Source organism: Aptenodytes patagonicus, chromosome 6 (assembly GCF_965638725.1).
Source record: "Aptenodytes patagonicus chromosome 6, bAptPat1.pri.cur, whole genome shotgun sequence".
Taxonomy (NCBI): Eukaryota; Metazoa; Chordata; class Aves; order Sphenisciformes; family Spheniscidae; genus Aptenodytes; species Aptenodytes patagonicus.
In genome coordinates this window covers 15,186,733-15,198,331 of record NC_134954.1, presented here as the reverse complement: position 1 = coordinate 15,198,331, position 11,599 = coordinate 15,186,733, and the positions used below count along the sequence as shown (strand labels likewise).

General features: G+C 40.9%; 1 protein-coding gene across 3 annotated transcripts in view; it reads left to right on the top strand.

The window, feature by feature from the left end:
* Nucleotides 1-1,949: 1,949 nt before the first annotated feature.
* The window catches only part of TTC14 (tetratricopeptide repeat domain 14), a 30,937-nt gene continuing 21,287 nt past the window's right edge, over nucleotides 1,950-11,599 (top strand). For 2 of the 3 annotated variants that reach the window (XM_076341316.1, XM_076341315.1), the window contains exons 1-12: nucleotides 1,950-2,113; nucleotides 2,208-2,329; nucleotides 2,593-2,792; nucleotides 3,172-3,256; nucleotides 3,341-3,470; nucleotides 4,110-4,262; nucleotides 4,941-5,012; nucleotides 6,265-6,384; nucleotides 6,468-6,590; nucleotides 7,278-7,395; nucleotides 9,392-9,501; nucleotides 9,983-10,383. In XM_076341316.1, coding sequence (XP_076197431.1) covers nucleotides 1,950-2,113; nucleotides 2,208-2,329; nucleotides 2,593-2,792; nucleotides 3,172-3,256; nucleotides 3,341-3,470; nucleotides 4,110-4,262; nucleotides 4,941-5,012; nucleotides 6,265-6,384; nucleotides 6,468-6,590; nucleotides 7,278-7,395; nucleotides 9,392-9,501; nucleotides 9,983-10,383 — 1,798 coding nt within the window. Of the gene's footprint in view, nucleotides 2,114-2,207; nucleotides 2,330-2,592; nucleotides 2,793-3,171; nucleotides 3,257-3,340; nucleotides 3,471-4,109; nucleotides 4,263-4,940; nucleotides 5,013-6,264; nucleotides 6,385-6,467; nucleotides 6,591-7,277; nucleotides 7,396-9,391; nucleotides 9,502-9,982; nucleotides 11,448-11,599 lie in introns of those variants that run through there. The other variant, XM_076341314.1, reaches the window with a different exon arrangement.

Here is an 11,599-nt window from a genome sequence, read left to right as displayed (position 1 = left end):
CTCTTTGTATTTGCTAAGCAACACAAATTAACTCTTCCTCAAAATACCATTCCCTCAAATAAAACGGCCATTATTTGCAATTGTGCAACACAGTTCAGGACATTGCACTTGCAGTGTGTTTCATCCAGGAAAGGCTCCCTTTCTGCACCGGATCTTTGCAGGTGCGTTAACCTTTCCGTGTCAATCGGTCTCTAATCAGTCTTAATGTCTAGAAATTTCCATCTAGCATTCATGGCTTTTTTCCACCATGGTAACCGGAAATATAAGTACGCACCTGGTCTTATATAGATCAGGAAGACCTTAAATCAAAATCCTGACAGCTGTTCGGTACATAGTAAGTGTTATGCCTCCTTTATCTTTTGTTATATTAAAACAGGGGGACATGAAATGAAACTAAAATACGAATTTGCCCTTCTAGTGTCTTCCCCAAGTCTGCTATACTAGTGATATCCCTGCTGGCTTTGAACTGAGCTTCTGAGACCAGTGTCTTTGATATGATCCTTGCCCTCTCAGTCATGCTGCTTCCTAGAGGAGTTTGTGTCACTGATCTGCTGACAGCCAGATTGCTATTTTTTCTTCAACATTGTACTGAGGATAGAAGTGACATTATGCTGTTTGCAGTGGGTTTTCTTTTCCTCCCCCCCCCCCCCCCCCCCAGCCCTTTCTAAAACTAATTATTCAATGCAATGCTAGGGACAAATTATTCTTGGGGACTGAAGAACTGTGATCTTTCTAATAGACTTGGATTAATTCCAGCTGGTTTTAAGCACCTTTCTCCATTAGCTAGAAGAGGCGATTAGCATGAAGAGCCTCCTGAGTTAAGTGTCTTTTTAGCATCTAAAGTTAGTGCTGGTAAACTGACCCACCAAATCCTGCATTAGGCCTATTTTAATGGCTCAACTATAATCTCAGTGCGTTATCTTTTCCTGAGATAATTGCCCGTTTTCCCCTTTGTTTCAGTACAGCTATTCTGACAAACAAAGCCAGAAGACCTGTCGCCCGCACACTTCTTTGTTTCACTTGTATGAATTTCTGACGGGAAGCCCGCCGGAGGGACAATTCAAAGAAACCGCATTCTGAACATGGCGGTTGTTCACTTCCGAGGGGAGCCCCCGCCACCGCCAGGGGAAGCTCCCGCCCCGCGCAGCGCCGGTGCCCGCGATGCCCGCTCGTTTATTCTCTGTGCCGTGATCTAGTGCAGACGTTTAAGAACTGACCGAGAACTAACCGAGAACTTCGCGAGTGATGCGCTTCCTCAGATCTGAGGAATCTCTACCTTCCGAAGCAAATACGCTTCAGCTAACGCCCAGAAAAACGTATTTGGCGGGATGTACCTCGGCTGCGCCCCCCCAGAAGGAGATACCCCGGCGAGGAAGCACCGCCTTTGCGCTGTAAGGTCTGCCTGTGAACCCCACCGTTAGCGCACAGGGACGCGGTTCGCGCCGTGGGTGCGGGACGGCCGCTCTCCGCCCCGGCCGGGCGCGGCGCAGGCACCGCGGAGGCGCAGCGCCCTCTCCCGACACGGCCGCCGCGAGAACAGCCGTTGGGGGCCATCCGCGGCCGCTCCCGGGCGCCGCTCCCTCGGCGCTGCCGAGCCGGCGAGAACTTACGTAGCCGCCTGCCACCTGTGTAATTTCTACCTTTTAGATTTTATCTGTTATTGTTCTCGCAGCACTTTTTTAATACAGGCAGCGGGAACTCTGGAGACGGCCCCCGCGAGCAGAGCGGGGTCCCCGCCGCAGCCGGCGCTGCCGCTGCCCCTCGGAGCGAACCCACGGTCCTCCCGCTCCCTAGGGGGAGCTGCGGCCGCCTGGCCCCACCCCGCTCTTGGCCCCGCCCCCTTGCGCCGCGCATGCGCGTTGCTCCGTATTGGCGCGTCAGGCCGGAAGGGGTGTGGTCCCGGCTGTGGTTCCTGTTCCGGGCGAGGCGGCGGCGGCGGCGGCGGCGGGATGGACCGGGAGCTGCTGCGTCAGGCGCTGAGCTACCACGGCCCCGCGCTGCTCTCGCTGCTCCGCGCCGAGCAGCACGACAACCCCGACTTCCGCGGGCTGCTGCCGCCGCCGGGGACTGCCCTCGAGCCGCCCCGCGGGGCCCCGCACCCGCCGGCCGCCTGGTGAGGGGTGCCGAGGCGGTGCGGTCGAGGCGAGCGAGCGAGCGAGCCGTGAGGGGGCCGCGGGGTGTTTCTCACCGAGTTCTCCTTCCTCTAGGAAAGAGAGGGCGAGCATTGACACCGAGATCAAGCGCTTCATTGCCAAAAAAGCCGATCTCCTTTTTGCTCACTCGTGGAAACCCAACGGGCCTCTCTCCGACACGATTGAAGAAAATGAGGGTGAGCCTGCTCACGGGAGAGCCGCCGCTTCTCCGGAAAGGTGTTGCTCCGTGACGGCCGCGGGGTAGTGTAAGGACACTGCACGTAAATCAGCAGTGTTTTTAACAACAAGGTGGAGATTTTGCTATTGCTCTTTATAGGCTGTGCATAAGCTTCCTGTTAGTGCAAATCAGATTTTAACGTGTTCTGCTAGCGTGAAGCATTTTGTGTTTTCAGGCTGTAGCTTGATCGTTTCGTAACTGTGAATTTCTCACGTGTTGCAGAGTATTATGCTGTTATGCCTCCCCTGGAACGGTTCATGGAGGTTCCCAGGGAAGACAGGAGAGAATTATTTTTTCGAGACATCGAACGTGGTGATATCGTGATTGGGAGGATTACTTCTATTCGTGAATTTGGCTTTTTCATGGTGTTGATTTGTCTGGGAAGTGGTTTCATACGGGAGATTTCAGATTTAGAAATCACTGTAAGATATATCTTTGATCAATATTTTATTCTGGATAAGTAGTAACTTTTCAATGTATTTGTTGTCTCTTGCATCTCTTAATGGAAACTGAACTTTGGGATGGTGGGTGGTAGCTGAATTTGTGGACAGCTTATGATGCTTTCCTGAGTCAGCAAACACTTCTTTTTATGACCCACACTCAATATTTATTACTTTTGAGTTGAAAAGCTCATCATTTATGGATGCATAAATTTTTATTTGAGCCAAGTCATGATTTTTAACTATTGCGGCTCTGATGTGCGTTAAGATTAAACTAAGCTTCTAGCTTAATCTTGGGGAAAAAAAAAAATCCAAAACTTTTGGCTTTGTTTATGATATTCCTACGTTTTTTCTATTGCAGGCTCTTTGTCCTTTGAGAGATGTGCCTTCTCAAAGCAACCATGGAGATCCTTTATCTTATTATCAAACTGGAGACCTTATTCAAGGCAAGTAGCTGCAAAAGTTGTCAGGAATCTGTTTGTTTCCGTTTTGAGACATTTCTGTAATATTAACTTTTATTGTTTCTATAGCTGCAATCAAGGACGTTGATCGTTACCACGAGAAGCTCACGGTGTCGCTTTACAGCTCAGCTCTTCCGCCCAATCTTTCCAGTACAAAACTGGGCGTAATTACTTCCGATGACTTCCCATTACATTATAGGTAAGAATACGCTACTCAGCTGTACTTGCTAGGTGTATTCGGTGTGTCTGAAGAGCATCTTTGACAGACAAGTTCTTTAAACTTGTTGATGGTGTTTCTGATTTAACTGGATGATTACATACTTTTTGTTGTTTCTCTTTAACGTACTTGTTTCTGGATATGTCAGGTGTGGTTGGTCTTCTAGCATCTTTCCCAAAAAGTAAGGAAAGCAAAAAGCAGAGTGAGGTATCTGTCACTGTTCGACTGTGTTAACAAAAACAAACAAACAAAAACCCCAACAACAACAACAACAACAACAAAAACCGAGAAACAAAAACCTTGGGAGACTGGAATATGAAACTCTTAAAACTTTAAAATTACTGTTAGAAGACAGAAGGATACAGCTATCTCTGCAATTTTTGTAATGTTTTTGTATGTCCTGGAGATACGTAGATGGGTGCCAAAAACAGGTTTCAAAAGCTGGCTTAGGCTAAAGGATATAGGGGTTGCTAAATAGTAGGAAAATATATGCCTGTAAAAGAGAACAGCTTGAGCAGTAATAGATATCAATACAGGCGTTTTTATTCTAAATGTAAGCATCATAGAATTGAGTATAGTGTCTGTGAGGTTGCGTTTGTGTACATTGGTGCTTTTTTTAAGGCAAAGCATGGAAGTTGCTAATACAGCAGAGACATTCGAAGAGGTTTTGCATCGTTCCCCAGGATTTGCTAATCCATCGTTAGTTGAATATTTAGCAGAAAAACTAGGACTAAGTGAATCAAATCCACCATCTTTGATGAGAAGTCTTCAAATGTAAGTGATTTTTTTCATTGTACCTATCCTATAGCTTTGTGGAGATTATTCTAATCCGTTGAAATAGACTTGTGAGTGGAAGTCCTAGACCACTTATATTTAAACCTTTTTCATTTTGATTTGCATGACTGCAGCTTCTATGTCTTTAAATATTTGAAAGCAAACTCCTCTGGAGTAAGAAATTTACGTTTGAAATTCTGTTGCTCTGAATAAGCAAGACACCTTATCACACAAAATGTTTGATACCAAATACGTTAGCAATTTATTGCTTGGATCTTTGGATTGGAATGCAGGATGTTTAAGTTTTAACATTTTCTGTCAGATGTTTATTCACAATGTTTATTTTAGTAATAGATCTGAGCTCTTTAGTGAAATAGGCTTAAACATATGCAAGGATTGATGTTGTGAGCCCTGTATATATTAGGCTCCAAAGCAGGTGTGAACATGGTATATTTTGGGTAAATGTACTGCAGCTGTACGAGTTCAATTCAGCACTTTTAGAATGGGTTGGGAAAAACTGGTTTCAGAAATACAAAAGAACATTCCTGACTGAGAGAGAGCAATAAGGTATTGTATAAATAATATTTCAGCTTATTTCAACTGCATTACATACTGTGAGTTTAATTTTGTAGACTCAGAAGGCCAACTTGATGTGTGTGTTTGTATTTTTCGTTAAAGTAAAAATTTCAATGAAGAAGATTTTGCCCCTGCATTGAGGAAAGAGCAATCTGCATCTTGGGCCTTGAAATGGTATGCAGTGCTTTTTCTTGTCAGAGCTTATTGTTAGATTAGATTAGGTTACAGGTTATATTTATTAAAAGAAAATAAACGTTGAACCCGTTTTTATACTACACGTGTAATGGTGTAACCAGGAAGATCTTCTTGAAAGTAACGCTAACTGCCGAGTGGGTATGTGATAGATTAAGTCTCGAGATTCAGTTCCAAAATACGTGTCAGGTTTAAGGGAGAGCTTCTTAAAACTTTTATAATATGCTGGCTCATTGATCAGATGAGAGCAAGATTTGTGACCCATTTTATAGTTGGGTGTTGAATGACCTAATACTGCTTGTCATGCCAGTTAAGCCTCAAACTGTAGATTTAACAAGTGCACTTGCTGTCTTTGAAAAGTTAAATGTGTTTCCCCGGCTCCATTTGGAACAGCAGCTCTGGATAGCTGCTATTGCTTTTACGCTATGCACTGTATTTGGGCATGCTACAGGGTGGAGGAGGCAGAAGTAAGAGAGACTTTTCTCCTAAAAATGTAGATTTTTTTTTTTTTTTTGTGGAAAAACTTCTCTTGAATCTGCCAGCTCAAAAAAAAAAAAAATCGGAGTGAAGCTTCAGCATTTCTGGGTTTCTATGCTAACAACGCAGTGTTTTTCTTAAAACAGTAGTGTTTTGCAACTTTGATTAATTGCAGAAAAAGTTGCTTATGATGTTAAATTAAATATAAATTTTGATTTAAAAAAAAAAAGTAATGAAAAGTTCTGAAATTCAGCTCACATCAGTTCTCTTCCAATAAGTTAATGTCTTGGCAAATGTAGAAGAAAGGTTCAGGTGATATGAAATCTAAAACCTCAAAATATTCCAGTTTGAGGTGAACTGGTTTCGGTGTGTACCATCTACCCATCTCACCTCCTGTTGTTGGTCTAATGGTGATTTTTAGCTTTGGATATAATTAAGCCTGTTCCAGTTTAATGGTGGTAGGTCACACGTAGAGTTTTGTGCAGAAAAGTGCTTAAATATTCATTCTGTAAATGAAAAACAGTGTAATGTAGTAGCACCATCTGCAGAAATGCTCTCTAGTGCCTTAAGATTTTGGATTAAAGACAATATATTGTTATGGAATTATGTCAATATCACATTAATTTGAAATGCTAGTGTTAAGTACATGATAACAAGGTCAAGTTTTATTACCTATCACTTGTTTGGAACCATAATTTGTGAGTAAGTAACAGTATAAAATCTGCATAGGCTAACTGTACATAATATTTTTCTCCAGTGTGAAGGCTGGGGTTGATTATTTTAAGGTTGGGCGCCATGTGGAAGCCATGAACGAGTACAACAAGGCTTTGGAAATTGATCCACAAAACGTTGAAGCTTTAGTAGCACGAGGAGCTCTGTAAGTCTGCTTGTTTCATTGGGTTTTCTACCTTGTGAAAGAGAAACATCGCTAAAATCCGTCCAACTTTTCTGTTGTTCTAGGTATGCAACAAAAGGAAGTCTGAACAAAGCCATAGGTGATTTTGAAATTGCTTTAGAAAACTGTCCTACCCATAGAAATGCAAGAAAATACCTCTGTCAGACACTTGTGGAAAGAGGCGGGCAGTAAGTGTTTTTGTTTGGTTGTTAACAATTTTTCTCATAACATTTTTTTAAAATCCATCCTAGTTAGGACACAGAATGGCATCTTTCCTTCCTGGCTATGTGCTTAAAAAAAAAAGTCTTTGATGGAAATACACCTGCTTGTGCAGTTGGTTTACACTTTCTCCTCTGTCCCAGTTAAAATCCTGGTAAAATATCTGATGTTTAATCCTTGATATCCTTTCATTGGTAGGTTACCAGGCTTGCATAAAGCCTTGTGAAATGTTTGAATATATTCCAATAGGTTTGTTGGGTTTGGTTTTTGGTTTGTTTTGGGTTTTTTTAAGAATTTGTAACAAAATGATGTTCTGTTACTCTACTGAAATATTGGTTAACCACTGTAACACAAAATTTTACTCTTGAATATTCAGGGAATAGATTTCTTTTAAGCCCTGTGTTAAGAAAAGAGAGACAGTATTTTTGAAACTGAAATTGGAATTTCAAAGAATAGTATTACTGATGATGATTAGGAGATAACATGTCAGAAATACTGTTTTATTTCTTTACTGAGGTGGACTAAGATGATAGATAGGGTCTTGGACGGATGCAGTGGTGGTGTCATAGTGCAAATAAGAACAGTAGTCCTGAAAATAAGAGAAAACTGTCAAAATCTGTGGCTTAACTGTATATGAATTATCACTTGAATTTTAGGTTGGAAGAGGAAGACAAACTACTGAATGCTGAGAGTTACTATAAAAAAGCCTTAAGTTTGGATGAGACTTTTAAGGAAGCAGAAGAGGCCTTAACAAAACTCCGTAAGCATATGCAGGTGATTCTTTACTTTCTCTTCATATAGTGCTCTCAATGACAATAAATGAACATCAAAAATCATATTAAATCTTTTGAATAGGGAGAGTTTAAGTTGATAGTTTGTCTTATTCTCTGCTTCCCTTCTCCACAGTAAATCTTTTACAGTGAGCATTATGGCTGTACCTACCAGAAGAAAGGTACCTCTTGATGACTCCACTGTTTTGAACAGGATAGTAAAGAAATGCCAAACAGTGGAGACAGGGAAAGAGCAAAGCCTGTTAACCCTGTCAGCTAAAGCAAGGATAAGAATATTCCATCACGCAAGTGTGCTTAATAATGTTAAATTAAAACATTCTGTGAATACAAACATGCGAAGTGTCAAAACACTTAGGGAAGCCAAATAAACATTGCACACCATTGTACTGGCCAGATCCTTGTCGTTTGGAATAATTACGAAAAGATAGAGTAACACCAGCCAAAGCTAACTCATAGGAAGATCCCATGAGAGAGGAAGTTAAGAGGTGATTTAAAGGAAGAAGCAGGAGGTGGAGGGTGGGTGGGCAGGCAGTTTTGAATATCTTAGTTTTCTTCTCTGCTGTCTGTTTTTTTTGACTCTTGCATGCAGCATGTTTCCCAGGTGAGGCCTGGTGGGTCTCTATGCTAATCTGAGTTGTCGTCTTTTTTCTTTTATCTCCTTCACTTGTGTTGTCTTCCAGAGAGGATCAAAGAGTAAAATAGAACACTGAGGAACAGGCTTGTTCTGTTCTGTGCTTCTGCATGTAAGGAAGTACATAGACTGGGGGAGATGGCCTTAATCAACACTTCTTCAGTTGGTGGAGCCATAATGCTGACAGGCTGTGTTGAAAGAAGGGGGAAGAGGAGATATGACAATCTTCTTAATAAAACTGAACTACGTCGTAGATAAACTGTTGTATGGTATTTGAGCACTATCCACATTTGGCTGCTTTAGAAAAAGGTGTCAGTCTCAGTTAAAATGAATAATATTCTCAGCAAGTAGGAGATAAATTTTACTCCTCTTTAGCATTTTCCTGGTATAATGGGTCATTGATGCAGCAGATAAAAAAACCCCACAATGCTAGCTACTGTTTGTTGGGTTGCATAGCCTTAACTGTAGTTAAGGGTTTCCTTTATTGTATCGGTTAAGACAGTTGTAAAGTTTTGAAAATGATAATCAGACTTTCTGCTCACTCTGAATATGAATAGAGCTACTCTTTCGGGCTGTAGATGGCAGAAGTCTGATCTCTAATAGATTTAAGTAGTTTATCTTCAAGGATTATTCATCTGATGAGATGCTTTTCTGCATTTACATGTATTTTAATACGTAAGTCTGATACTATCACTGTTGTGCTAGAATGGCTGAAACAACACCGAAGTATGTTTTCCTGTAATACTGATTATGTGTTTTTCTCCAATGCATTTTCTTCTGAATTGGACCGTTGTTGCTGTATCTGACATCTGGTGCTGCTCATCACCAACAAACCCTTGGAACATGATTTCTTACGTAAACTATGCATCAAACTGGTCTGTGAAATTGTTACAAAACGGTTTGTATTCAAACATGGCCAACTGGAATACATTTCAAAATGGGTTCTGCCATGTTTTACTTGTAAACTACAACAATGATACTTTCCCTCAAACCTCCTTTTTTTTTTTCTTTCTTCTCCATGTTGCTAATACTGTGTTTTGCTTGCATATTCTATCTATACCTTTTGGGCTCCATGCTTCACGGTGTGCTGGATCACGGGTACCACTGCAATGGCTGGTCAAATATTTTTTAATGGAATAAAAACGGCAATATGGTCCTTAATGTAAACCTGATTATCACAATGGCCAATGCCAAACTCCTGAACAATATTAATTCTTGATCTGGGAATCCCGGTAAAACATCCCTGGCGTAATTACACATTTGAATGGGGTTGGGGACATGGGGAAAAATACCCATGTTAACACTTACTTTTAATGTAATTTTTTTATGATGCTTGGGTTCAAAAAAGAAATCTTTGGAAATGAGGGAGAAACAAGCTGCCAAAGAAGAGAGACAGAAAGAAAAGAAAGTAGAAACAAGTGCAGAGAAATTGCGTAAGCTCTTAAAAGAAGAAAAAAGGTAACTTTGTTATATTCAGTATACCGATTATGTGGCAATAAATGCAGATAAGACTATGAACAATCCATTTCCAAACAGATTGTCCAACAGTAAGCTAGTGGAACTTCTACCTGGGTAAGCTACTTTTCCTCCGGCATCTTTTTGTGGTTAGTTAGTGTCCTTCAGTGCATATAGCCTTTAATGGAGATATATGTGGAAGAGAAGTTGTTTAAAAAATACTTTGCAGTGTGAAGTGTTTGCGAAGTGTAATGCCATATTAAACTGGGAAAGATACCTTTTATAACAACCTGTTTGCTGGATTTAATCTTAATTTTCTGATAAAGAAATGACATTCAAAATTCTCTTGCCAGGTCAGGCTCAGTTTCCATTCATGCCTTACAGTCCAATCTCAGCCAAACTGTGAGGAGTACAGATTTGCTTTCTACACATAATTTTTGCCTGATACTGAAGATTATCTCACAGGTTAATTATATTTTTTTAGGTTGAAGAAGAAAAGGAAAGTATCGACTTCCTCCTCCTCCTCCTCCTCCTCCTCATCATCATCATCAAGTGATTCTTCATCAGATGTATCAATTTCTTCTTCCTCCTCTTCCTCTGATCACAAGAAACGTAGGAAAAAGCGTCGGAATAGATCCGAGTCTGCCCACGGCTCCAAAAAATGCTCATCTAGAGCTTCTTCCCATTATAAAGATCAGATTAGGAAAGAGGAGTGGTATTCGCCTCCAGCTGATACCTCTGCTTCCTTTCTTAACCAAAATTTTGAAGTGGAAAAACTGCTGGAAAGGCAGGACAGCTTAGTGTGTCCAAAAACAGAAGTAAGAGAGAAAGACAGACACTGTTCTTTTTCGAGGACTCCAGGTGATGATGAAGACACTTTTGGAGGTAGGTCTGAAGATTCAAGAGATTCTTACAGTAGCTCCAGAATTCTGCCAAGTAGTAGCAAAACTGAAAAATATGGTAAAACTGATAGATTTTTCTCCAGTTGGAGGGGTTCTTCAGGTTCATACCGTAAGTCAGATGATGAACCCAGGATGCATTATTTTAGGAAATTAGAAAGGGACGTAGAGGGGAGAAAAGAGCAGTTTAAAAAACATGGCTCAGGTCAAGACAGGTGTTATACGTCTCCAGCAGGGTCTGACTATTCTGGCAAGTCAGTGGGAAAGTACAGATTGTATTCTAGCACCTGCTTACGTGAAGGTGATAAAAGTTACGATAGTGATAGGCATGTGTTAAGCCAGCATAAAAATGAAAGCGAGTATAAGAATAGGAAAAGAAGTTATGAGGAGACTAATAAAACAAAGGAACCAGAGGAGGAAATGTCTTTAAATGGTACAGCACAAACAGAAGGTGGCATTAAAAGAAACCTGCCCCAGAACTTAGTTAACATATTCAATCAAATAGCTGAATTTGAGAGGGAAAAAGGAAGTAAGCAGAAGAAACAGTAAAGTACCTAAGAAAATGCTATTCTGATGAGCGTAGTTAAATGAACTTTTATCTATCTCTTGAGGAAATGCATATGAAGAGTGATAGAAAGGCAGAATTTGTTCTGTCTTGCAGAATGTCAAAGAATTCTTAAAGATTGTGTGGTAGAAAGAGGTGCAAGGATATCTTACATAAAATACCAGTTCCTATTTAAAATCTTAAGTTTCCTGTGCTTTTTAACTTGGGATGTTCCTGTACAGTATTCTCTGTCTGATGGGTTGAAATCCTTTGATACCCCTGGACTGTAGTTAGTTGTGGAACTCACATCAAATATGCACTTTAACAACAGATGTTTTTTTGTTTGGGGGTTTTTTTTTTTTTTGGTCCCCTGGGGTACTATTGACTTATTTTTGTATCAAACTTAGCTTCTAGCTATAGAAAGGGGATAACTGAAAGAAAGTCAGTCATGTGCCATCAATGTATATAGCTCATTTGATCATTAAATTTTCTTAATGTTTTCTTAATTCTGTGTCTTGATTCTTGTTAACGGCGCTGGGATGTTTCATACTGGTGCACTGGTTATATATGCTGCTTAAGTGAATGGAACGCTCCAGTGTCTGTGAAGGCAAGCGTATTGCATTCTCTAAACGCATCAAACACGTTCTCTAAGAAACAT